The sequence below is a fragment of the Phoenix dactylifera genome, unplaced genomic scaffold, assembly GCF_009389715.1.
Source record: "Phoenix dactylifera cultivar Barhee BC4 unplaced genomic scaffold, palm_55x_up_171113_PBpolish2nd_filt_p 002048F, whole genome shotgun sequence".
Taxonomy (NCBI): domain Eukaryota; kingdom Viridiplantae; phylum Streptophyta; class Magnoliopsida; order Arecales; family Arecaceae; genus Phoenix; species Phoenix dactylifera.
The window spans coordinates 18,172-46,005 of record NW_024069323.1 but is presented as its reverse complement, the minus strand read 5'-3'; the positions used below and the strand labels follow the sequence as shown (position 1 = coordinate 46,005).

General features: G+C 41.4%; 3 protein-coding genes and 2 long non-coding RNA genes across 5 annotated transcripts; 4 read left to right on the top strand and 1 right to left on the bottom strand.

Annotated features, from left to right (window-relative positions):
• Positions 1 to 4: 4 nt before the first annotated feature.
• LOC120109333 (enoyl-[acyl-carrier-protein] reductase [NADH] 1, chloroplastic-like) lies at positions 5 to 8,075 on the top strand. Its single transcript, XM_039123080.1, has 13 exons — positions 5 to 437; positions 1,323 to 1,628; positions 5,155 to 5,264; positions 5,360 to 5,415; positions 5,533 to 5,617; positions 5,737 to 5,784; positions 5,983 to 6,057; positions 6,131 to 6,242; positions 6,536 to 6,587; positions 6,673 to 6,724; positions 6,832 to 6,889; positions 7,165 to 7,263; positions 7,361 to 8,075. The coding sequence occupies exons 2-13, from the start codon at positions 1,352 to 1,354 to the stop codon at positions 7,489 to 7,491; spliced, it is 1,155 nt and encodes a 384-aa protein (XP_038979008.1). The 5' UTR covers positions 5 to 437; positions 1,323 to 1,351; the 3' UTR covers positions 7,492 to 8,075.
• Positions 8,076 to 12,431: 4,356 nt separating this feature from the next.
• LOC120109332 lies at positions 12,432 to 13,935 on the top strand. Its single transcript, XR_005510271.1, has 3 exons — positions 12,432 to 12,612; positions 13,219 to 13,317; positions 13,424 to 13,935. It is a non-coding gene; the product is annotated as an uncharacterized LOC120109332 (long non-coding RNA).
• Positions 13,936 to 16,283: 2,348 nt separating this feature from the next.
• On the top strand, positions 16,284 to 18,361 carry LOC103713901. Its single transcript, XM_008800955.4, has one exon. It carries the CDS (start codon positions 16,807 to 16,809, stop codon positions 17,911 to 17,913), a length of 1,107 nt encoding a protein of 368 aa, XP_008799177.2. The 5' UTR covers positions 16,284 to 16,806; the 3' UTR covers positions 17,914 to 18,361.
• A 3,120-nt stretch (positions 18,362 to 21,481) lies between these two features.
• LOC113463197 lies at positions 21,482 to 22,201 on the bottom strand. The gene is made up of 2 exons (XR_003387011.2): positions 22,062 to 22,201; positions 21,482 to 21,816 (listed from the first exon to the last, which is right to left on the bottom strand). It is a non-coding gene; the product is annotated as an uncharacterized LOC113463197 (long non-coding RNA).
• On the top strand, positions 21,835 to 26,581 carry LOC120109334. Its single transcript, XM_039123081.1, has 3 exons — positions 21,835 to 22,437; positions 22,584 to 23,259; positions 25,438 to 26,581. Exons 1-3 carry the CDS (start codon positions 22,100 to 22,102, stop codon positions 26,485 to 26,487), a joined length of 2,064 nt encoding a protein of 687 aa, XP_038979009.1. The 5' UTR covers positions 21,835 to 22,099; the 3' UTR covers positions 26,488 to 26,581.
• The last annotated feature ends 1,253 nt before the right edge of the window (positions 26,582 to 27,834 follow it).

The following is a 27,834-nucleotide window of genomic DNA, read 5'->3' as shown; positions in this document are numbered from 1 at the left end:
GTTTCAATTACCGACTAACCCTCCATGGGATTCTAGTGTCAGCCTCTACCGGCAAATCCCCGGAGCGACGCAGCATCTCGGCATTCAAGTGCCCACCCTTCCTCTCTTTCTTCGCTGCCGTTTTCCGCGTGACACCCACGTAGACCGAGCTCGGTCCAGCCCGGCCCCAATCCTTCGAATCCAAGGCCCCCGCTAAACCCTAACCCTAGCTACGGACGGGGGTGCGCTCGCTCGCTCGACCTCTCCAAAGCGCTTGCACCTCGGTCTCATCGAAATCGATTCTTTAAATCCCCTCTGTTGTTCCTTCCCTTGCTTTGAGACCTCGGGGGTTCGAGAGAGCTGGGCATCGATAGCAACGAGGAAGGGAGGGCGTTCTCTCTTATTTCTGGGCCAGATCGGAGGAGAGGACCCCGTTTGGGAGCGGCTTCGTTGGAGAGGTAAGGCCTCTTATGGGAATGTAGCAGGATTATTTTAAAAAAATATTGATGGCTTTTATTTCGTGTTTTTTATTTGGATTTCGAAAAAAAAATGCGGTTTTGAGTTAATCTGTAGCATTTTTCAAACACTGGTAATTAGGCCTTGTTCGTATTTTCTGGGAATTAGTGGGGTTACTTGGTTTCTATTTCCAAACGGATTCGAGCCTGTTCTTACTTCTTGTTCTTTTCTCGGGTTTTTCCTTTGGATCAAATCCGAAGAAGAAGTTCTTGAAAACTGTGAGTTTTTGATGTTTAATGACGAAGAATTTAATTACATGGCAACCTGATCTATAATTTGGGCACGAATGAGAATTTCTTGAATTCTCTGAAATTCCAGATGTTTTTGTGTATCAGCAAAATGGTGCTTAGTTCAACATTTGAACAATTTTCACATTCTACATAATTTCACTTGTGGTACGCTTGCAATTCCAGTGCGAATCACAAGTGATTTTTTCCCTTCCAGAAATTTTCTCAATCTTAAACATTGGTTTTGCATTTTCCTTGGGCATTAGGAATTGGTGTTTCGGGTAAAGTGGTGCATTCAACTTAACGTAAATTTTCTAAGATTTTAGTATTAGTTGATTCATAAAGGTAGTAGGCTACTTTTCTTTATAATCCTAAGGGCTCGGTGTTTTGTTCTAAAGTTCTTTCAGATTTTGGTTTCTATATAATATGTTCGCATATATATTTTTTTTCCTGATAATTGGATATTTCTTTTCATTGATAATATATACCGTTTTCTTTTTCTATTGATGTTTTTCCAGTGGGTCACTCTTGTTGAATTGTCAGGGAAAACATAGGTTGTTCTTCGTTTTTCTTACAGCAGATTTTTGTGCAAAATCACAGTTTTGCAGTCAGAACCTTTCTGATAGAAGATGGCAACAATGACAGCTGGAGGTCTGCAGATGGCAGCAATGAGGCCCTGCACCTCTTCTTCTCGTAGATTGTTCTTGTCAAGTGCAGCAATTTTAGGGGTGGATCTAAAGGGAGCAAGCCAAGCTAAATTTGCAAGCTCTTCTTATATCTCCTCTGTTAAACCTCTTTGCAAAACCTTCGTGTCTGCTCCTTTGAAGTTTACTAATGTCATTACGAGGGCCATGTCCGGTGAAAGTGAGAAAGGGGTTGCTTCAGGATTGCCTATTGATCTGAGAGGTAAATGATCTGTTTGTAATTTACTTAGTTTCTTATATTCAAGTAGATATTTTTGTTATGTTTTCTTATATTCAAGTAGATATTTTTTGCTATATTTTATTTACTTTTCTGCATGGCTTAATTTACACGGTCTTGCCTTCCCTTAGCATACACTTTAAAATTTTTATGAATATTTGGTATATTCTTGCTTGGAAAATATTTTTGGAATCAAACTTGCAATGCCTCCTCCAAATTGGATTTTTCGAGCAGCTTTGTATAAACAGTTTAATGCGAATATTTAGATTTATCTAATTGAAAGTTGCAATCAATGGGATAAAGGCTTGATGTTTATGATTATATTTTAACTGAACCATACACTCTTTGCGATTCCTCTTTCCCTCATATTTACTTAACAATTAATGAGATGATAATTCAGTGAATGTATTATATGATTCATGTAACATGCTAATCTTGACCGTTTACGTGACCCAAATCATATAAAAGTCAAAATGTGTTATTAGGGTCTTCATCTCAAACTCTTTGATTCAACCTTAAATGCCTAGTTAAGAATCCATTATCTTTATCACCAAAAAAGAATCCATCATTTTTGCTGTCTCTTGCTGCTCTTCATTTTACTCACTCCCCTACGTCCTTGTCATCACATCGCATAGTCTTTTTCTTCTTCTTTCACAAAAAATGTAGCAGGGTAAAAAATACTGAAAACGAAAAATCTGAGAAATGTGTAATATTATGCACCCGTCTTTGGAAAAATTCAAGTCTTATTAAATTGTTGATCTCTTTAATAAATTGCTTTTAGTATTTCTGAGTCTGCTAGGATTTTCCTGTGATATTGATGCAAACGTGTTTGCTATTAACGTGGTATTGCTTTGAATTTTGCCTAGTGACTTGTCTCTCTCTCCCCTCTATTAGCAGACTTTTCCTCTTTTTCTTCATTTCTCATAAATTCTATGCTTTTTCTAAGAAGAAGTGATTATTCTATGAAGAGCATAAAATATTGGAGAAGAGCTGGAGAGAATTCTACTTTCTGCCTTTGTTCTAACACATACCAAATGCTCTTCACCGTATATACAGAACTCATCACCAATGATATGCTACTGCAGCTCCCTTGGACCTTTCAACTTATGAATATCTGCTCTCCCATTCTCATTCCATGATTGCCTATCCTCCTATATATATATATTTTAATTGCAATGCTAGACAAAGTATTTTCCTGATCTGATTAATTGGATTAGTGAATTCTTCATTGTTTACACATTGTGGATGAATTCTCCTGAATGCTAATCAAGGAGCCCCATAGGGTTGACAAGCATGGTTTTCTGCAGTAAGTTGTGGCGGGAAGACCATGACTCTATTATGATTGATATTCTTACAATTCCTCCGTAAGGATTATATTCTAGGTCATATAAGCTGACAAAAATATTTCAATGGCTTTTTGAGACATCAAAAACTACTAGGGAAGAGAAAATAAAGTTTCTTAGTTATTTGGTTGTTTGTTTTAATTTAGAATGCTTTCTTCGTGGATGTTTTAGGTAACCAGAACAAATTTGTGTGTTTCTACTTGAATATTCCAAAACCATAATGGTTAAATCCTAGTCCAAGTTTTCAACTTTCTGATCAGCTTTATGAATGCTTTTTTTTTTTATTTTGCCAATCACACCTGTTTTATTTTCACAAACACTGGCATCAGTATCTTTCCTATTCCATTCTGTTGGGTTCACTTTATGTATCCATCTGCAACATTGGTTCCTATCTGGTGCCAAGTTTTCCAAATGAGAGATGCTTGAGACACTCAATCTACTTCTGTTATTAAAGCCCATAGAGATTTCCCTTCCAACTTTAGTTGGATGCGGTCCTTAATGAGTTGAAATTTCGAACCATAACTTGTGTCTTCTACTTGGAAATTCCGCAATAGATTTTCAGGGAATAATAACTTAGTGCAATCCATACAGGTCAAAATACATTTTGGTGCACAAACTTATTGTCTTAAGTTCTTCTAGATGCTGAAAATTCCAGAGCCGTGGGTCCTATTGTCATCCATATGTTTTTTTGTCTATTTTGCAACTGGTCTCTCATAGTAGTTAAATACATTAGTACATTTATATATGTGCCTTATTTATTTATTCTATTATGGACTCTTTTAAAGGCTACAATCTCCACTAAGAAAAGTTTTCCAAATTCTCACTAGACCACCTCTACACATGCTTCTTATGTCCTGTGCTACTTTCCATCCCATCTGCGCAGAGTTAAGCCCTTGTCCCTTTAAGGCTCATCTCGATCTATTCTTTACTTTAGTTTCTAGAAATACAATTTCTAAGTTTCATTGTACTAAATTTCTAATCCTATCTTTGCTTTGTCACCATCCACATAACTTGCTCATCTTTGAGCTGCTCATCCTATGATCACAATCTCTTAATTACCTAAAAGATGACACAGCACATCAATGTAGGCCAGTTTGATGTCATACAAATAATTCCATACTGTTATCTCACATTTTTGGAAGATAACTACTGAAGCACTTCAGTGCCTTATTTAACCTGCTTTAAGAAGAGAACTGCTGATGACTTGCATCTCTTATGTATGTTGCAGTTCCTAACTCATCGGAGGCTTCTCCTCTGTTGTGGGTTGCGATATCTTGATTAGGATACTTTCCCCTTAACTCCATTCTTGACAATAGGAGTATTCAAATAGCACAATCTGTGACCTTATACTGAAATTAATATCAAGGAAAAATTCCAGAAAGGATAATTAGGGAATTTTTATAAGCCTTTCAGATTCATGTCAAGGAGGTGTGTTGTTCACTGTTATAATAGAAGGGAAAGGTATATGTTGATGATTTTGTAATGATGTTTGTTGAAGTCCTGCTGGTTAGGGATATCCTGATAAACCTAATATCCTGTACCCTTCTCAAAGCTTTAATTTCATTATAAGGTCGCTTGTTCTTTATGTGGATGCTACTGGCTGTTGTTTTAAACTTTCGAATAAGCAATAGAATTGCATAATCTTGGCAGACTAAATTATTATCAAACAAAACTACTACATAGTCGAGTATATACACTTTGTCATTAAGCATATTTACTTCATTCACTTCCGTTCATAAGCATCTAATGGATGCTAACAGACTTGATCTTGAAGACTGAGAATATAGTCACACAATTATAGGATCTGTGTTTCAGATGGCTGGTTTAAATTATTTCAATTGTTCATTATTAGCTGTGTTTAATCACCATGTATATAAATAATGCAAATCTTATCCATCAGATGTCCTCTTTTATCTTTTCTCAGTTTTGGTTTCATTTGTTGTCTTCATCCAAAGTATCTGAAGTTATCTTTTGTATTCCTGCTTAGCTTGGACAGTTTAAGAATGTGTTGTCTCAACAATATTCTTGCTTTTTTAATTCTTGATTTGCAACCTTGCTGTACTCTGACAATGTTATTTTTAATCATGGTACATAAAGATGATTTTGCATAGCAAGATGAATGGCAAACAATTTGGATTACAATTCTGCATGGTATTCTTTTTCTTCAGGTAAAAGGGCATTTATTGCTGGTGTAGCTGATGATAATGGCTATGGTTGGGCAATTGCTAAGGCTCTTGCTGCTGCCGGTGCAGAAATTCTCGTTGGTACATGGGTGCCTGTATGTGATCTGCATTCTGTTATCTTTGTGACTATAGGAGGTAATGAACTGGCCCTTATTGGTTGACTTTTTGTTGAGAACTCTACCTCTTGCAGGCACTTAACATTTTTGAGACTAGCTTAAGACGTGGCAAATTCGATGAGTCACGCCGGTGTGTACCTAGCTCTCCTTTTTATTCAATAGTTAGATCTCCCCCTTGAGTGATAACACGAGTTGGTGAGGCCATTGATTCCACATTGTAGGATAGCTGATGTTACTCTTGTTGCAGGTTGCCCAATGGTTCTCTTATGGAGATCATCAAAGTATACCCATTGGATGCTGTTTATGATACTCCTGAGGATGTTCCTGATGATGTGAGATGGGAAAAGGATCATTTTATTTTATTTTGTTTTGTCGCCTCCTCCCCCTTCCCTGTTCCACTCCATTGTCTGGTTGGTTGGCTACAATGTCTGCTTTGTATTGTTCTGTACAGGTTAGAACAAACAAACGTTATTCAAGTGCCTCAAATTGGACTGTGAAGGTGGGGTAATACATCCTTGTTTCAATTCTTTAGATATGTTCATGCCATGCTTAGTTCTTTTCTGTCATTTTACAACCACACATCTTCATTCTCCTTGACTGCTCTATAATTAGGTTTCCCAGGTCGTCCAAATGCCTCATATCATAGAAGAATTTCAATTTTGTCAGCTTCTCATTATGCAAGCTCTCTCTTTTGTAGGAAGCAGCTGAATCTGTCAAGAATGATTTTGGAAGCATAGACATTCTTGTGCATTCACTAGCAAATGGACCAGAGGTACAATATGTCACATTTCTTCTTTTCATTTGGAGTGTTGGTTGTTTATGTTTGTATGGTTCCGCATATGCAGGTCACCAAGCCTCTCTTGGAGACATCTAGAAAGGGATACCTTGCTGCTATATCTGCATCAAGTTATTCTTTTGTATCACTGCTTAAGCACTTCCTTCCAATTATGAATCCAGGTTTGTTATAGTGGGTTTTTTTCCCCCTTCTTTGTCTGTTGTTATGGTCTGCCATGCTTCTTGAATTCCATATTATGCAATATTTATAGGTAAATGACTGCCTGGATTAGGTCCTTCTCCTTATTTTATTGATTATTTACAATCATCACGATTAGTGCTGGCCGATTTATCTGAAATTGGGGGCTAATTATTGGGGCCTAAACCCAATTGTCAGCATAGCAATCTTTACCTGCTCACTCTTTTGCTGGATGATGTAGTGCAAAATTAAGAATCAATGATTGTATTTACTGCAGGTGGTGCTTCAATCTCCTTAACATACATTGCTTCTGAAAGGACCATTCCTGGGTAAACTCTCTTCAATGAAGCAGTTAAGGTATTGAATATATGTCTTTCATGGCTAGATATTTAGCTTTTAAATGTAACTTTGCAGGTATGGTGGAGGCATGAGTTCAGCAAAAGCAGCACTAGAGAGTGATACCAGAGTACTGCACAAGATTCCCATGCCCTATTCAGATGGTTCACATTCATATTTTACTGCTTGCTGTTTTGATCTGTGACTGGTTTTAATGCATACTTTTTGGTTATGCAGGTGCTAGCTTTTGAAGCGGGGAGGAAGTGCAAGATTAGAGTGAATACAATATCTGCAGGTATGTATATCTTGTCTAAGAAATTTTTCATATGGCAGTTGTCAAAAGAAAACTACTGGACAGCCTCAATCAATCTGCCTGGTAAAATTTGATCGTGTTATGAATATAAATCCTTGATGCAATGGATGGATAAGTAGCCTTATCAATATTGTTGAAGGGTTTTGGTTATACTTTATATTTTGGTGGTGTTGACCCTGTGATACAATCTTTTCATGCACAAGCTTTCTGCTACTGTGTTGTTTGATTTACATTCCAAAATTGAAACATAATATCAGGTCCCTTGGGAAGCCGTGCTGCAAAAGCCATTGGGTTCATCGAGAAGATGATAGAATATTCTTACACCAATGCACCATTGCAGAAAGAATTGTCAGCAGGTAAAAAAATTATGAGATTTTTATCCTACCGTAACTCTTGTTCTTTGCCCCCTAGTAGTTCCAGCAATACTCATTCTCATTTGGGAAAATGGTGCAGATGAAGTTGGCAATGCAGCAGCATTCCTGGTATCTCCTTTAGCTTCAGCAATAACTGGCTCGGTGGTTTATGTTGACAATGGATTAAACACCATGGGACTTGCCACAGACAGCCCAACACTAGCAGTGTAGATGGCAGGGGCATATTGATCAGGTGCTTAAATTGGTGCTGAGGTTCCATTTTAGTTCCTGTCCGGAGGCTGTCCGCAATGAATAAAGAGTTGGGTTTTGATTTTTGTCTTACTAAGATGACAAGTACTTACATTCTTCAGATGAACAGGATTCCAAAAACAAGTTTTTGTCAGTAGCTTCGTATGAGAAGGTAGTGTAGGAGAGGAGTCATGGCAAGTGCTGTGTTTGGTTGCTTCTTTTGGCTATTATTTTGAGTACTCCCAAAATCAAGCTATACTTCTAAACAGTCATGTTTCTTGTGTTCTTAGAATCTTCAATCTTCATTGAATATCTTCAGCTTGTCCACGTAGCAATGAGGTGGGTGATAGATGCTATCATTAGGTTCTTAGAAAAGCACATAGTTTTTGTTTGCTAATGTGTGTTTGAGCGGTATCCAGGATTTGAACCCTGGATCTCTAGTCAACTGTGCTGAAAGTTGTTGGCCTGTTTGCTAAAGTTGTTAAAGCCATGTAACTAATCAACTATGAGATGCTCTCTATGGTTAACCGATGGCAAGCTCAAATATCTTATTGTTGTGGAGCCAATATATACTCTCTTTCTTTCTTTCTTTCTTTTGATGAGGCTGGTGGCTTAAATCACCCTAGTGCAAATACATCCTGAGAAGTCCGAATACAAAGATATCTTGAAGTTGAGGGGTGGAGGACAGGTTCTCCTGGATGATGTCCACTCTATCAGTAGCCATATATGATGTAATCCAGTCTGTTGCTCAATTTGCTTTCTCGTAAATATGGTTACCTTAAAACTCACCCGCCCTCTCGAGATGTCCATCTGAGTACCTGTATGCGTTCTCATCCACCTCAATGTATGATCTTTCATTTAGAAATCTGAAGTTGCCAGAAAAGGTTTTACATTCAAAGTAGCAGGCTATAAAAGGCAAGTTCAGTCTCCATGTGATTGAATCTGCTGCAGTCTCACTTGCTGCAAGGTAGCGTATGATTTGCTATATCTAATGTATAATTGCAACCACGTATTTGTGCCAGAATGCTGCATTCCTACATATTGCGAAAGTAGCTGTTTGTGGTTGGTCACATCAAAGCAACGGGAATTGTTCAATATGATCCCTCTTTTAGAGAAAAAAAATAATAATCTTGTGATGTAATACAATTTATTGTCATCAATGATTCGATAAAGTTATTAATATAGTACTTTAGTGTGCTATGCTAGACACTTTGACATTTATATTATGAGAGATTATAATATGTAAGAATAATTACTATTATTATTTTTAATACTAATTATATCAAGTATAATACAATTTATATATTATATGATATATTATAATTCACAACATGATATGTGATATTTAAAGGTAGCCTTGTATCATCTCATGAACTCACAAATTGACATGGTAGTGGTGTCTTATGTGCTACATAATTTTATATGTACTCATTATGGTGATGCCAGATGGATTAGCAACAATACTAGTATATTGATCCTAATAAATTTGTTAATCCATCTGATGGTGATCAAGAGTATGGTGAAGAAATGAAAATTGGAAGTAATGAACAACCAGCACATTTTCGGAAATATGAAGTGAGACCAAATTGTTAAAAACATGTGGAAAGATTATATCGAAGGAAGAAGACTTAGAAAATCTACTTAACTATTTTATGAGGGTTAGCTCATTAATTCATGCTTATAAGTCGATGCTATGCTTATTACATATAACAAAAGTTTTATGAGGATCTTTTCTATATTTGGGTGCAGACTATTAAATTAAAACAAAATTGATGTACCTTTCAAAGTAAGAACACCAACGGATCAACTTAATAATTAGCATCTAATAAGATATTTGGAAGGAAGCCAAACAATCCAAGTAAAATCCACAATAAGAATGCAAATTCCAGCTCGTCAATTGCCTCTCTCAACCAAGCCACTCTCCGGTCCTCCCCAAGAGAAGTAAACATCTCAGGGTAATCTCTGCTGCTCTTGAAAACTTTTATAGCCTTTAATATGTCTCGATTCTTGAAGCCTAGCTACGCACTGAAAATACTAACGCCTCTGTTGGATACGTGGAATACGAATACTCATTAGCAAGTTGGATATTCTTCTTTGTATCTTCTCCAAAATTTGGAGGTACCGATCAGTTTCCTCCTCCAGTATAGCTAAATACTCCTGCTAAAATTTAGGTATAGCACTCGCCTTGGGATGATTTTCCATGAGCAAGAATGCTCGAAGCAGACGAAGGTGGCAATGATGGAGTAGCAGGCTGACATACGAGGAGGTCGTGGATGTGCAACTTGAATCAACGAGAACTATTCCTCTTAGCAAATTTACTTGCACCAATTCATAAGAAGAAATCTAGTTAGAATGCCTTGCTATATCATGTAGACAAGAAAACGTATGCCACATAATAAAAAAGTTATATCCTTGTATAGTTCTTGAAACGTCTCCTAATAAAGAAATGATTTCTTATACTATTTTCATACTCTTTGGCAACCTACATAGTAATAAAAACTTCTATATGCTAACATATGATGATCATTCACAAATAGTATTTACAACATTAACCAAATTCTAGAAGCGGCTGCCATTACCATTTTATTGTCATTATCCCATCCAAGATTTTCCATCTAGATATCAGATCTTGTAACGGTATCATTATATTAAAGTGTTGATACATAATACGATACGAGACAGCGAGGCGTATCGAGTATCGATACAATATAAGTACCAGATCGGTATCAGTACGGTACGGTACCAATCGGTGCTGCGGTAAATTTTTATCTTATCCGAACAGCTCAACTCCGAAGAACTTTTACAATAGTTTGTAAGTTTTTTTTTCAACTGTCGCCCTTTGGTCGTTAATTTGGGCAATTATCAGCTTTGTTGTAGGAAACCTGGCCGTTACATCTTGTCCCGCACGTTTGGGTAATTATTGCACGTTCGTCAACATTTGATGTAATTAATTTATATTTCTTATCATTAACTTTTGCCCTTGTTACACATGCCAATTAGTAAGTCTGATTGCTTGCGACCTATATATTGTTAGGAGATACATACAATTCTTCCAAGACAATTGCATTATATGCATCAAGTTTGGAACAAGTATTGTCAGCGACGGTTGACAACCTCATTAGGAAGGGTCAAAAGCCAAAAGCTTGTGGAATCAAAAGGAGATTTAAATAGAACCCATGATAAACCCCCCAATTGGATCTCTAGAGAAAATTGGAATAAGCTAATTGATATTTGGATTTTCCCATAATGGAAGAAGAAATCAGAAGCCAACAAGAAAAATAGAAACACTATGAAGAATGGTAGCATCTCTATGTGGGTCCCACATATAGTATGTGGGTCCCACCTAAGCAGGATGTGGGTCCCATATACAGTATGTGGGTCCCACCTAGGCAGGACGTGGGTCCCACATACAGTATAGGGGTCCCACATAGGGAAGGAAGTCCTAGTCATACTAGGATCATAATTGATTTTAATCCAATTTGACTCAAGCCAAATCTAATTTGGTTGGGGGCAAATTAGATATTTTCACCAAACCAATTTTAGTGTCAATTACGGTTTTACCAATTTCAAATCATATTTGAATTTGATTAAGCCCAATCTCTATTACTCAATCAAATTGAGTCTAATCAGTGATCCAATCACCAATTAACTTCTCCAAGCAGCAATTGCTTAGGGCAATCAGTCAATCACATTGACTATTTAACCTCTAGACGATTCTTAATCGTCAATCAGCCATTTGATCAATCCAGAAACTTCTAAGCATGTGACCTCACAGGTTCGAACCTAAGCCGGTAATACAATAACACTTCCTGTACTAATTGAAGTAACCATCTAGCAATGGGATCCGACGACCGGATAGGCCGAATAGATGCAAAACAACATTCTAGAACCTATGGACTATGGTTACCGCATAATTCATCCTCTTGACCAGAAAATGCCCAAGATGGGTTTAGAGTCTGTCTACCCTGAAACGATCCGTCCAGAAATATGTTTCAATTCAATAAGTCAAGTGATAGTGATTTGACTTTTTCTGGCCAGGGTACTACTTAATTGAAAACACAAGGCATTCACCCTTATTTCTAAGGGAGGTCAATCCCATCTTGATCTGCAACTGACTACCACAAGTACTTGACTGGATCCAGAAACCTTTCGTCGCTGGATTAGAAATCCAGGTAGTCCGGCACCAAAGTACAATGAGTTGCTTGCAAGCCACCGGTTGCAATCTCAGTTCTAAAGGATACATATACCCATATCCACTCGGAACAACTCTTGACAAGAGAGAGTCCGTCAATTGGTCACGTTCAGTGAACGTACACTACCATTCACCTATATACCATACTAGTATCTCTATACTCTTTGGTTTGGAAGACAACCAACAAATATGATACACAATGACCTACGCCCGATAATACTATCGTCCTGTTAATAGTATATCATACAGTCATGAACATTTAAAGACCTGTGTGACAAAATCATATTTCATTACACAAAGCAGTGATCGCCCTCCAGGCCACCTCACCCCTTTGCATGCGTGACACGTGGCGGAGCAGGACACCTCTTTTGCTTGCATGCGTGACACGTGGCGGAGCAGAACACCTCTTTTGCTTGCATGTGTGACATGTGGCGGGCCTGGACACCTCACACTCCTCCTGATGTCATCCAAGTCCTCATCTGCCTCATGAGGTCATCCATGGCATCGCCCTCCAGGCTACCTCATCCCTTTGCATGCGTGACACGTGGCAGAGCAGGACACCTTTTTTTCTTGCATGTGTGACATGTGTCCTGGCAGGACACCTCATAGGGACACCTTACCTTCTTCTTGGCCTATAAATAGGCCACCCCTCTTCCTTCTTCTTTACATCAAGAGCACCAGAGAAAGAGAGTGAGAGGAGAGAGTAGTTCTGAAGGTGAAAGCCCAAGAAGGAGTTCTTGAGCTGTGAAGGTCCATCTTCTTCCTTCTTCTCCCTTTCAGCCAACCTTCTGCCTCCCTGCGAGCTAGCACTCCCCAGGAAGCTGATCATTCCGGAGCTTTGCATGGACGAGTCATCGAGGCCGGATGCTTGTGCGGCTGCGAAGCATCCTTAAAGGAACCTCCTTCTAAAGGTAAGAGATCTGATCTCTTTTATGGTTGAGATATGATCTCAATCTTCAAATCACAAGAAGTTGTGATTTATGCATATTTATTTGAATCACACAATCCTCGGAATATGAGGGCTTTGTGATATTTGGTGTCAAAGCAAAGGATTAGTGGAGACTATCCGATTCCTAGGAACTCTCACACGTGATTGTGTGACGAAGCGTGGCTCTCCACCCGGGGGCTCATGTGATGAGTGCTTTGATAGGCACGCGCGGGTGTCACCCTATGTATTGGGACTGAGCCCGCGCCATATGCGATGTGCAGTTAAAGACTGTCTTCGATTGATACCAGAGTTAAAATATCTAAAATATCAAGCATGTTATGAGTTAAAATGTTTAACCCGTTCTTTCCGCATAAAAATTTTCTGAAATTCATGCTTAGCCCTCTGCACGCACACCATCACTCTAAACATTGTGGAGGATCAATTGCATTTGTCAATCATGACGAACGACTGGTACACATCTTTATTCAATTAGATTTCTATAATAATTTTCATATTATTGTTCAGTCATCTCAAATCAGCCCATTATATGTTAATGGATTTGTTCTTTTCTCTTTTGTAAAAAATAAAGTTCGGTAGGGAGCCAACAATAGTTGAATCTTTTAATCGGACGCAGAAGACAAAACAAGGCATGAGAGGATATGTGGAAAAGAGAAGTGAAGCTGTCATGGTAAGTATAATTTTTTTATAATTCATAAATATTATTGAGCTTGCTCATGTTTATTTCTTATTTGATCCAGCATCATGTTTTTCTCTTCTTTCAAATCAACTGGCAGATAAAGTATTCAGCTGAATACTCCAAAAAATATGGTGATGCCTCCACCTCAGCTGCTCCACCACATAATTATGACTTATGGTTTGAGGCAACTGGTGTCCCAACTCATGGCTATGTCTATATATGGCTTTAGTCCCATGGAGAATCTCACTAGAATTATTGGGCAATCATCATCCTCTTCCACTTCTACAAATCAAGATCCAGAGCTGTACATGCGTGAAGACTTTCTAGGTATTCTTGAGCACGAAAAGAAAAAATGGCAAGAGGAGATTCTCCAAAAGATGAGAGAAGAGATTAGCTTTGGACCAAGGTATGCAGATCAGGGGAGTAATGGTGATTCTGGTTCTGCTGATCATGCTTCATTATGATTGCTTTTGCCTTAGATGATAGGTCTTTGCATTCCTAGGAGGAAGGAAATCTCTGTTGATCTCTATGATATACTTTAAGACTTTGATTTTGATGGATTTAGGACATGTTGATACCTATTTTGAATGACATGTTAAATGACTTTTGCATAATGTTAAATGCCTCTGCTATTACTGATATTATTATTATTATTATTATTATTATTATTATTATTATGAGCCAATCAATATACCAAATGTACCAGATTATTGGAATGTGATTAGTGACCAAATTTGGTTACTGAATTGTTTACCAAGTATTGTGACGAGCAGCCATAAACTTAGTAACATGATTTTGGTTATTAAAAATTGAATTTGCTGAGTGAATTGTGACAAATTAGTGACGGCAATCTTATCACTAGGTCAGTGACGGAACTAATGACAAATTTAGTGACACAATTTGTGACTATGTTTGTGACGACTAAATCTATCACCGAAGATTGTGACAGATCAGTAACCAAACTTGTGACCGAATTCTGTGATAAATTAGTGACCAAGTTATCTTTGTCACTAACTCAAGGTCTGGTTAGTGACGGAAAATACATAATTTTTTAAATATTTAATTTTTGGATTTGTAACAGCTTAGTGACGGCGGTTCTATCACGGGGTTTAGTGACCGAATCGTCACCGTCACTAAGAATTTAGTGACGCGTGTTTTTATAACCAATTTAGTGACGGAAGCTCCCATCAGAAATTCCGTATTAGTAAGCGAAAACACGGTATAGTGACGGAAATCTCCATCACCATACGCATGTTTACTGGTAGTGGTTCTTTCTGAAAAATGGTTCTATGCTTCGCTCCTATATGGCTATATTTATTGGATTTGAAAGGCGTCCAGGTATGCCTTTTTTTTTTTTTTTTGGCTAAAAGCGGGTTTTCATACAAGACGTGTACGAATACACCCAATAAAGTCAAAAAATACTAACTCACGGAGAGCCAGAGGCAACTCCCCCTCCCCCACCCACAGGGTGTATCCTGAGTGATGAGCCGCGAAGGCAGCCACCCAGTCGGCTGCCCCATTGGCTTCTCGAAATACATGCTTGGCCTGAATGGCCACCCCAACCCCACACATCATCCCAATGTCCCGAACCAAGGGGTGGTCTGAGCCCTCACCCCTCAGCCCCTTCTGAATCCAACTGATGACTGTGGCTGAGTCGCCCTCCAACACAATCGAGCCAGCCTGCAAAGCCTGCCTCGCATATCGAAGGCCGGCCCAGGCAGCTCGTAACTCTGCCCCGGGGACCGACATGCCGAACAGCTGACAGCCCCCTGCAGCCACGACTCTGGAGTGCGGGTCCCGTATCACAAAGCCCGCACCACCTCGCGCGCCTCCATCCAAAACCGATCCATCGAAGTTGACCTTGAGGAAACTCGGGGGTGGGGGTTCCCAGGTGAAGAACACCATCTGAGAAGCTGCCGAAGCAGAAAGAGAACCCCAGGTGTCCCGAGCTATCAGAGGTCCAGGTATGCCTTTTGCTCCTACTCCACCACTTAGCTTGTACTCTTAGATCTCCGCTATGCAACTTTTAATGTTTCTTCCTTCTATCTACAGTTTGGATTCTCCGTTTTGAGCGAATCTTCTAGTTCGTGCAGACCAAAAACCAACCAACTGCTGCTCGCTATTTCAACTTAGCCATCCAGTCTCGTCGGGTCGGATTTAGAGCCAGCCCACCGAGCTTCGTCGGGTTGAATTTCGGTTGGCGGAAGAAGTAGCTTGGAAGATGATGCTGCCGTGGGTTAGAAAGAAACAAAACGTTAAGGCAGCAGGAAATTAAAATAGTCGTCTCGTTTACCTGGAGAACAAGGATTCACCAGCTTAATCGGTGATTACATGGATTATAAATCATGTGGCAGTCCTCCCTCGTGTAGGTGAGGAAGGCTTGCACACACACCAGTAGATCTAGCATGCCTATTTATTTTATGCCCTCGCGGCGTGCCTATTTATTTGATCTTCTTGCTACATGCCACCAAACCAACCATTTCATGAAGTTGATGGGAAAAATATTGAATAAATTCGATAAAAATTGAAGTGCCACCTTGCTCGTGCTAATAAAGACCAATAGTTGTGGCGACATACAGTTAATGCATAATCAGCATGATTGCATTGCCTAATAGAGGTGAATAAATTCAGAGAAGACTAAAGTGCCACCTAATTCATGCTAATAAAAACCAGCAGTCATGGTGACCCATAGTTAATGCATAATCGGATGATTACTACGTTGTAAACAAGCAACCGTTACCATACAGTTAGGACATATCAGTATGTCACGCTAAATTAGGTAAAGGACCTGTGTTTTATCCTATATTAATGGGTAGCGCGGGGAACCTCAAGTAAGTTCATTTAAAAATTCCATTCTATAGATTTTCTCTCTTCCATGCCGTTGCTCTACTATTTTAACTTAAACATCGAAGATCCCCTATCAGAAACTTTTCAGCAAATGAACTTTTTAGCAACAAGAGAAGATCTCATAAGAGCGATAAATCTCGATTAAAAATAAAATGTATGTTGCAACAGTTATCTCGTGCCACCTTTCCCCGAAGCACCTTCTTCCTCGAGCTCACGGAAAGCGCTCCCCAGCAGGGATGAGTCAAGGCCGGCCCAGCGCAGATACAGTTTTAAAAAGGCGTACGGATATCCATCACAATACAGGCTGTAGTCGTAATTTCAGAGACAGCGGAGGGCTATTCTCAGTGCTTTTCCGAGCCATCACCGGCTCGCCTCTGGCCTGAACTCGGTGCACAGTGCGATAGACCCAACTCGCCCGCCCTTCGAATCAAAAAACGCATCCCGTAATCTCAGCTAGAAATTATCGCCTTCGCTTTCCCACTCCCATCCCCAATTATTAAAACCCTAAACTCTCCCGAACTCGAATTCCCCCTCTTCGATCCATCCATGGTGGCCTAGAACCCGAATTTTTCCTTTTCGATCGATCGAGGGCTTCGAAGTCGAGCTCTGAAACCCTAAGCCGAGGAGGACGCCATGAAGGCCTCCATCAGGTTTCGGGAGGACCAGAAGCCCCTCGTGAGGGCCAAGATCCCCATCAGCATCCTCGGCCTCCCCTTCCTCTCCGGGGTTTCCGCCGGCGAGTCCCGGGAGCTCCGCCTCGACCTCGCAACCGCCTTCGACTACGGCCCCTGCTTCCGCGTCTCCTATCGCCCCTATGACTCCTGGAACCCCTTCAGCCTCGTCGTCAAGACCGGGATCGGCGCCTTCGGCTCCCCCTGTGGCGTTCCTATGGCGATGACTGCCGAGTTCAACCTCCTCGGCGCCGGCGCCGTCGCCGGCGCCCCCACCTTCTCCATCATCTTCAAACCGCGCCTCGGCGACTTCAGCATCAAGAAAACCACCGGCTCCGCCGTCATCGCTCCCCCTGTCGGGAGGAAGATCGCCCTCGATGCCGACAGGGAGGGATCGGTGGACGGGGTCGAGACGCCCGTCATCGGGTTCCGGCCGGAGAACGGGAGCCACATCGGGAAGAAGGTGAACGGATTCCTGACGGATTTCACCGCCGGAGGCGGTGGGATCCAAGGCCTCCTCTCTAGCGCGGAGATCTCCGCGAGGAGCGTCCTCCCGCTGCGGAGCCGTGCCGCGGTGAGGTTCCGTTGGGGGCTGAGGATGCCGCCGGAGCTCCGCGCGGCTTACGCGGAGGACGCTGGCTGGGGGAGGGTGCCGGCGGGCGGGATCTCGCTCAGCAAGCTCCCGCTGCTTGTGATGAACAAGATCTCGATCGAACACGTAGCGTTGGACGTTGGGAAGTCGAAGGAGAAGGATGCCGTCGCCGGCGGCGACGTGGCAGAGGCGTGCCTGTCGGTGAGGCGGCAGCTGGAGACGCTGCAGGCTGAGAACGGGCTGCTGAGAAAGGCCGTGGAGGAGCTTCGGGCTGAGATCGGCAGCGGGAAGGTGGCGCCGGTAGCCGGAGGTCAGGTCTCCGGCAGCGCTGACGTTGGGAAGGGCGGGAATAAGGCGGCGGCGGGGAAGAGGGACCGCCGGACCGATGGGATGTCGCAGGAGAGCTCCGGGAAAGTGGCGGCGGACGAGGTGAGCGAGGAGCTGAAGAAGGCTTTGATGGGCGCCGGAAAAATCTGAAAGCAGTTCGTAGTTTGGACGAGTTAGATTAAGAGTTGGGTGCTTGCGTTTTGGCGTAGTCCGTGGCGTGCGTTATATGCAAAATAATATGTTTATAAAGTTTCTAAGGCTAGCCTTATTGTGCTGCGGTCTTGTACAGTCGTTTGTTGGCGAGTTTGATGTGTACAAAATTTATGTTTTTGTGATGGAAGTCATTTATTAGACCACATTTTTCATCGTCCGCGAAGGTTTTCATCTCTCAAGCAGACGCTGCCGGATCTGAACGGATCGAAGGCCTGGATACCATGAGAAAATTTGAATCGACTTTTCCGTTGGGCTGAAACCTTGTATGTATTATATATTAGAAGGTACACTGTCACGCTATATTTGGGATTGCATTGATTATCCCTATCAACCAAGCTGTAGTGGAATCAAAAGGAAATGAATGAATCGGAAAACATAAAGAGAATATTCGGGATTTTATATCTTCAGTTACTTTATCAAAATTTGTACTTGAAGTTGCAAGAGATGCTTTCATAAATTCTGGGTTTCATGACTAACAAGTGGGCTTGATGAATCAGAATGTATGGAAATTAACATATTAGATTGGACACAACGGTCATAGATAGGATGTGGTCAAGGGCAGCGATCCGTTGTCATTGAATGGATTCAAGCATGCATTAGCATATCGAAGCGCCGAATTTATCAACCCGGTCGGTAGGGATTGTACGTTAGTGTTTCGATACCTTGCCATTGAGGTCATATAGTAGTACTTTGATATGGTCATAGTTTTTAATTGTCGAGTTGAATTTGATGATTTGAAAAAAAAATAATTTATGAACGATATTTGGATTTTGAGAAAAATTGAATTTAGCATGCATAATATTTCAATAATGTTGCATCTCTGGATTTGGTTTAAATTGATGAATTTCATATGCCTATTTTTTTGTTAATGATTATTTAGCTTATTGCATGATTTATCTAGCTAAAGTGTTTATTGCTTACTGGCATGTCTAATTCATTATATGATTTTTTACTGTTTTTACATATCTTAAAAATTAGTTTGACTCGGAGATTTATCATTGGACAGCGATTAGAGATAAGATTTTGATATCTTTATTTAGACTAGATTTTACTTTAAAATTGATGCAAGACTTTAGAATATTTATCGGTTTTGTAAGACTTTGATTAAATTAATTAGAATTTGAACGTCATAATTATTTTTGCCGCCTGATTTGATTATGATATCATGATGAAATGCCTTACATGTTTGTGGGGAGAGTTTTCTATGAGTATATGGCGGTTGCCGCGATCCCCAGCTCACGATTTCAGGTCAGAGGCGTAACAGCTATCTAGATTAGACTTGATAGATTCGGGTGGTGTACCATGCACTATTGAATTTTGACAAGTTGGGGCTGGACTTGGTTCCTTCAATGGAAGGGCTTTTGGAAGCCTTACCACCATCAGATCCGTCTGATGGTTAATTTCCTTTGGATGAAAGTCTTGTATCATCGGATGGGTTCTAACAATATAAGAGGTGCTATCAAATCAACTTTGCATCCTTTTAATCCTAGTTTGAGCCTAAGATAGGTTCGGCCTGCATCACTAAGCTAGGATAAGGGTGCATCTTTCGCATGAAAGAAAGATTCACCTTTCTAAATCAACCAATACTGGATCATCCACAGGTCGCCTAGAGATTTATGCAGGTGGATGAACGATGGAAGTTCGAGCGTTCCTATGGTGGATTCATATGGAGGAAGGTGAGCACTTTCACGTGAGCTATATAACCTCAATCCCAACAAGCCAGGCTCAATTGCAACAGTCTCTAACTCCGCATCGGCTACCAAAAAGAGCCACGATAGGATCTTTGACGGGGAGCAAGTAGAATGGATATGGGTACTATTTGTCCTTGGGTTGTTGGGTTAATAGGCCTTGGGACATTAGATCCCTGCTAGCCAACGTTGGATACTGTTGTAACCCACAATAAAAGGAGCCAATGGAGGATGAAAATTCTGGCATCAGAATCTTCTCCACTAGCTAGAACAATCTTTTATATTATCATCAACAGCTCTGTACTGGTACGATATGCCATGGTTTACATAATTTGATTTATTTAAAGGAAGTGAACGGTTAATGTCTCTTTTCTTGTTCTACTATATGCAATTTATGTATTTGTCAATAATAGTCTATTGAAGATATCAAATGATACAAACCAATGCTTGATAGTGTCATTGGTTTTCATAAAAATGCCAACTTACCAAACTAATAAAGTGTCTTGGTGGTTGTATTAGAAACTTGAAATCTCTCACCTTTATCAAGAGGACAAACTCTTATCATGTAGCTCACTAATTATGGGCTTCTTTCATTAAAATATTAGAAAAAATACAAATTTCCATTTAAAAGATTTGATAAAATATGGCTCGATCTGTTAAGAAATTGACTTTGTTCGCTTCAGGATTGAATGCAGTGTATTTGGTGACATGCTAAACGTACCCACGCGATGATAATTATGTGGCTTTTTTGGTGGTGGTGGTAGAATTACGTGCCTTGTTTGGATAGCCAACGTAACCCATTTTAAACTGCTACTTCACTGGAATTTTTCACCACCTTGGTCGTGAAAATGAGGTGATTGCTTCCCATGTAGGTTGCTAGTACCTTACTATAATTGACTTTTACTTGTCATTGATAAAGTCTTGGTATATTTTGTCAGCTTTCACATGGCAAACAGACTACTTCCCACGTAGCTGATTTAGAATAAGCCGATTTGATTCTTTATAAACCTTTTTTTACCCCTGCTCATGAATCACTGGTATTATAAAGCTTGGTGTAGGGACGTATGTTTTATTAGCATGTGTAATTTACTATAGCTCAATTTTACCTACAATCCACGATTGCTGGTGCTTCTGGACAACTTTCTTATGGCAAAATTTCTACAAAAAAAGAGTTTTATATGGAAAATTAATACAATGCTTGCATGGCTATTTAGAAGTAGCCACTTTAATCTTTCAAAAATCCCTACTTAACTATTTATTTTATTATTATTATTTTTTGTTTTATAAAAATCTATAATGATCGAACATTTTTTTCTTTTTTCACTCGATAAATAGCTTTTTCCAAGAACAAACATAATACTCTCCTTGACTATAGGATCTGATACACTCAGTAGAAATTATTAATATAGGGCAATTGTATTTATTGCCTCCTCTATATGTTATCCACAATAATATATTTCTAAAGATAACTCTAAAAGATAAATTTACTATACATTTTTATGTAATACCTTTAAAAGACAAATATTTTGAGCTTCAGTAATATCTTGCTATGTGGGATCAGAAATATTCACATCTATGATAAAAGGATAGTTAAGAATGTAAAAACTAATGAAAACATCGCCTCTGAACTAATGTCTTTAACTCCCATAATGGCTTCAAACAGGAAAATTTATGGCACCAACTTAGTCGATTTTGATCAAGTACAAATATCGAAATATAATATTTAGAATTGTTAGGCGTACAAGCATGCTTGACATGGGGCCTCACCCAAGTGCCGCATTTGGACCACCCGGCTTCCTCATTTTTCGCTCATAAAACCCGCCGCACCGCCTCACGAAACACGATAACGCACAATATAAACTTCGGCATCCGTAATTTTCAGCGAGCCACGTAATCGGAGCCCCTCCACAGGTCGAACTTTGATTTGATGCCTCAGCTCTTCTGTGTTCTATACCGTCACCTGATGTGGATCGCTGGAAGAAGCGGTCTCGCGTCCCACTCCTTCCCCCGAATTAAATCGCATTTCTTCTACGAAACCCAAAATAAAACGACAAGTAAAAGAAACACGAACAGGGGCAATTTCGTCATTCCGTCCCCATTCAGCTCTTTGGCTTACTTAAAACCCCCGGTCAATCGCGTAATTACGAATTATCTATAAAAAAGGGGAGTAATTTTGGCGTAAGAATAAAAGAAATGGCTGGCTCAATGGACTTGCGTGCTCGATACCAAAACCTTATATACGCCCCAAACAAGGGAGAGAACGGGTAGAAGAGAACGGGGAGGGAAGAAAAAAAAATATATCATAAAACTATAAAAAAGGGAAAAAATAAAATAAGAAACGAAATGAAAAGCTAGAAACGGGGAGAAGAGAGGGGGTGAAAACCCTAGGGCGCGTACCTGAGGTGACGATTGAGGCAGCTTGATGAGACTCATCGATGGCGAGATCCAGCGATCTGGAGCGAGAGATCTGGGGGACGTGGGAGGAGCTCCTCCTCGCCTGCGCCGTTAACCGACATGGCACCCGGAGCTGGGACTCCGTCGCCATGGAGTTCCAGGCCCGCAGCCCCTTCGCCCATCTCCTCACCCCGCAGAGCTGCCGCCAGCGTTACCGCGACCTTCAACGCCGCTTCGCCGACGGCATCGACGGCGGCGACGACGACGGCGGCGGTGGCGATGACTCGGCGGCGGCGGAAGTCCCCTGGCTCGAGGAGCTCCGGAAGCTCCGCGTGGCCGAGCTCCGGCGGGAGGTCGAACGATACGATGTTTCGATCGTGTAAAGAAATCCATTCCTCGCTTTCTTTCTATTTCTAGCTGTTTTTTGGCTTATCTTTTTATATACTGTTGGATGGAAATCCGACGGTTTGGGGCTTACAACGTTTGATATATTGATATGATTAGTTATTTTCTTTATTCTATTAGGTCTTTGAAAATAAAAGTAAAAAAGCTCAAAGAAGAGCGCGAACGAAGCTTGCGGGAGGCGAGATCCGGCGAGCGAGAAAATGATCGGAAGGATGACGAGAAAATAGACGGCGGATCACCGGAATCTACGCCGGGGTCGTTACCCGGAAATCGGATCTGTGGCAGAGATTCCAGCAGGTCGTGCAAGCAGTCCAACTCGACCGATCTGAAGGAGGAGGAGGAGAAACCCGGAAAGCCGGAGGTGGAGCCTGGATCCTGCGGAGGGGAAGCCGATCCGGCCGCCGGTGGGGGCGAGAAGGCCTCCGGCGAGGGATCCTACAACGGGAGCTCGGACACGATAGCGAAGGGCGCGGCGGCGGCGGTGGCGGCAGAGGCCGACCTACCGCGGCCGCAGAGGGGGGAGTCAGGCGAGTCGGTGGCCGAGTCGAAGGGCGGCGAGGCGGAGGATGAGGGTCAGAAAGAGAGCAGCGACGTCCAGAGCTCCGCCAGCCTGTCGAGACGGCGGAGGGGATGGCGGAGGAAGGTGGTTACCGGCTGTAGCGGCGGCGGCGACGAGCAGGAGGACTCCCTCATCGCCAAGCGGATCGCCGCTGAATCACAGCCGTTGGCGTCCTTCTTCGAGATTATCCGGTCGAACAAGTATGGTTCCGTTTTCGAGCGTCGGCTCGAGAGCCAGGTAATTTCAATTTCTCGCGTGCTTTATCCGGTATATAGGAATCCCTATCACTAAAATAAAGTTCACTGTACTCCGTTGTCGGGCACTGCCGCTAGCGTGGGCATAAGTTGTGGTTTCCACTTTCCGAGGAACAAAGTGAGAGCAGCTTAGAAAGTTGGATTTAGCCGCGATATCTGAACATTTGAACCTACGATCTCGTAATCTTCTTTGAGGCAACAAATGGCATATTGTCTTATTGATGTCTCGATTGTCATTTGTTGCCGCTCAAAACCCAATCTAACATATGAGTGTCGCTCTGCCCAATTGAGCTAGAGGTGTATAACACGATGTAGAGCCATTCTACAATCATAAAAAATATTAGATATTTTGATCTTGGGTTAGACCGGCCTTCTTGACCTGTGTACATTAACTGAGGTGAAGAACATTAACTGAGATGAATAATTCGGTAAAAATCGAGATGCCAGTCTGCTCGCACTAATAAAGACCAGCAGCTATGGTGACGCTGCAGTTAATACGTGATCAACGTATTTGCCACTAACGTGCTGCTCACGTGGGACGGTTAACACGTCATTAACGTGTAGCCGACCGTTACTATATGGTTAAGTTACGTTACGTCAAATTAGGTAATGAATCAATATATTATCCTATATAAAAAGGTGACTAGGAGGATTCTCGGGTAAGCTCGTTTGGAGACTCCTTCCAACAAATTTTCTTCTTTCCATAGAATCAGTCTATTATTCTGACTTAGGCATTAGTGGATCATTCACTGAAAACTTTTCGGTAAGTAAACTTCTTACATGTTATCCTCGAAGGTGACCAGTTTTTTTCTCACATCGGTCTCATCCAACCTCATTCAGTTTGATTCTCACCGATCTCAGAGTAAGCTGAGCAGTGCTCCAACCTCATTCAGTTTGATTTAGGATTTACCGGCAACAAAAATGATTAGAAGATCGTCAGAATGTGTCTAGTTGAGGAATCTTATCGATATTTAAGTCAGATAAAATTTCGAGAGAAAATAGATAAAAGAGAGATAAAAGTATCAGAATATGATATTCAGGTTTTGCTTTAGATTTAGAAGGTTTCATGCTTAGTATTTAAAGAGGAGATATGAATATGCATGATTATGATCGTGCGGTTCATAGGTGAGTAGTTGAGTTTTTTTCATATTCGCTGATCGAGATAATTAAGATATTCTTTTTCAGGTGTGTCGTGACATTTTTCTTGTCTGCTTGTCGTTTGTGATATTTCTTTTGGAGCACATAAAAATCATGCAAAGCTGTAATTGATCATATTGATTATTTAAAAATTTGGTTGATTATTAATTTTATTGGATACGTATTGTCATCTGATTGACTAACTGCGTTGTCAGGTGAGATTTTAGGGATGGTAAATTGGAACTATATCATTTTTGTTATTTGAATCATAATAGCCAGATTGCAGATACATATAACTATTCATATTTTTATTATTTGAATCTATTCATATTTGAGATTAGCGTTAAGAGGATGATAATCTCCGTGACACTTGTAAAGGTGATCCCCCGCCGAATAGTCGGCCTCTTATTCTTCTTATCCAGTTTACAGATAAACATGTCTACGTGGCAGAAATCAAGTTAGTGGCGGAGTTGTCGCCACGACCAATCAAGTCCGTCGCGTTTTATTATTTACATTGTCGAGTCATTCTAGAACGGAATGTGTTGCAACGGTCGCGTCGAGCCCTTACGGAAAACGAAAACGAGCGGGGATTTTTTTTTTATTTGGTTGGGACATGGCCAATTCACAATCAATCGCGGGGTTGGCGAGGGTTGTGATCGAACGGTCGAACCGAATGGTTACGTGACTTTGATCGTGATCGGGACAGTCCCATCATTTTTTTTTTCTTTCTCGCCTTGAGATCTCATGAGTTTTTGTTTTCTCTAGGGAGCTTTCTTTTTTGTCCGTCAGAAATCTGAAACTGATGGCGTGTGGTCACCGTTCACCCACTGGGTCCCTGATTTCGGGTGATGGCACTCCAGCCGTACATTTGAACCGTCCTAGTAGCGGTGGTGTTATAATTTTACACGAGTTTTGGAATTCTCACTATTGTTTACCATATATATTGGCTTATTGTATCGTAATATTTTGTTTTTCTCGGGGTAACTAATTAAATATATAATATTATTTATATAAATTTTTCTAGGAAACCGGTCGATATCGGAGTGTAATTCGTCAACACGTGGACCTGGAGATGGTGCGAGCGAAGATGGAGCGCGGAGGCGGAAGGGTGTATACTAGCGTGGAGTTCTTCCGCGACCTGCTGCTCCTCTGCAACAACGCCATCGTCTTCTACCCCAAGCACTCTCCGGAGTCCACCGCCGCCGTCCATCTCCGCCAGCTTGTCGCCAAGGAGATGGCAGCCACAATTCGGAAGCCGGACCGACTGCCTAATGCGGTGGAGCCCGCGCCGCTATCGCTGCCTCCTCCTCATCAGCCGAAGTTTAAAAAGGATCCGGACCTGGCCGGCTCGTTATTTGAGAAGTCCGCCTCCCCAGCTCCCGTAACTGCGTGCCGGAAGCGTAGCTTCATCTCCACCAAGGCCAAGAAGGAGGAGAGGGACGAGAAGCATGATTCGGATCGAAAGGAGCGGGAGAACGAAGAGCAGAACCTCAGCGCTAAGAAGAGTAATAACAAAGAAAGATCCGCGACAAGAGGCTTGAGGACGAATAAGAACCGCGGCGGAAACAGAGCAGGAGGGGGTGGAGGTGCGGCGGTGGGGAAGAGCCTGAACTCCGTTCCCGCTCCGAGCCGTAGATCCAAGCCTGTGGAGACCACCGCGGCGGAACAGGCGGTTAAGGCGGAGAAGAAGAGCGGCGGCGGGGCGGCCGCAGCCTCCAAGCGAAGCGCCGTGAGCTTCTTGAACCGGATGAAGCGGAGTTCGCCCTCGGCCAACGGGACGTTGCTGGAGAAGCTGAAGGGATCGTCCTCCGGGGGCAGTGGAAGAGCGGCGGAACAGAAGAAGGGGGTAAAAGGAGATGGCCGGAAGGACCAGAGGTCTCGCCAGGGAGGCGGCTCGAACCACTCGAAGAAAGCGTCGGAGCCGAGCGCTCCGGCGAAGAGGAGCGTGGGGAGACCGCCGAAGAGGGCTGCGGCTCCGCCTACACCGCCGCCGGCGAAGAAGGCAAGGGAGGAGGCGGAGGCAGCGCGTGCCAAGCCTCCGCTGGCGTCTTCGAGGAAGCGGGGAAGGAAGTGAGGGCGGTCGGCCGCACTCTCGGTGTAAATTAAGTACCCTACTGGGGGCTTAGTTGTAACGGTCTCATGTTATTATTATTGTTTATTTTTGGGCCTCTCTTGTCTTTTTTTTTTTTCATTATTTCTCCTTCTGGCTAAATCTTTCACAAATTGTAGTGAGAGCGCCGTCAACGGACAGCTAAAGATGATGCTATTTGTGGCGTTTTCGTGATCTTTGTGGGGGATCATGTCCAAAAGCACAGACAATCAAAGCTATGGCCTGGGGAAAAATACTGAGCTCAACTTGCACCATGGCGCAGTATTATATGTTTTCGCTGAATTCCAGGTTGATGTGAGGCCGGTAAAAATCGAACCGAATAAAATGACCTAAGATATAAAAGAACTTGTTCCTTTGAGGATAACCTGCAAAAAGTTAAAATGGTGAAACAACATTATGGAAGAAAAATTTTATCGAATAGAATCTCTCAATGAGCTGATTTGAGAATCTTCAGACCATCTCTTTAACAGTCAACTGCATGTTTACAACGTAAAAACTGTCTCGTGAGCAATATGTACGTAATTGTGCATTAACTACGGTGTTGTCGTAACTGCTGATTTTTATTTGAAATGGTTCTCAGTTTTCATCGAAGTTGTTTACCGAGGCTAATACCAAGAAAGTCAGTCTAATCCGAAGAGGTGGAGATATCTAACATTTTTTCTATCACTGTATATATTGACATGCAATTAGATGAAACTCGAATTCTTCGAACTATTTTGATAGATGACTGTAATCTCCACTCATCATTATCGTGTTTGAAATTAGTTTTTGTTTTCTCAAAAGAGTTGGGTTTGACGGTGACGAGACCATTTGATGGTCCCGTGCAGCTACAGACCCTTGGATCATGGATTGAAATGCATGAACCTACCAACGCTGCAATGCTGATGTGTTAACGAGACCACTCTGTTCATGTATATTGATTTATGATCCAGCAATCGAATTATATTAGAAGTCGGACATTTGGACCTTCTTGTTGCTTCTGACTTGGTCCCACATCATATGAGCCAACTGAGACACCACGATATACATCAACGTAGGATCCTTTTATATCCTCTTGCACGCAAATCATGATTATTTTTTATAATAATACTTGCATTTCCATGTTTATCATCACTGCTGACCGGGGAATATTCAAAATTTGCTAATAATAGCATGGAACCTTTTAGCTTATCAAAATTTGAAAAAAATAATAAATTCAATAATAGCATGAAATCATTTAATCTATCAAATTTGGAAAAAAATAAAAGTAATAAATTCTGTATTAGAAAATAATAGTATGAAATTATTTATCTTCTGAAATTTAGCAAACTA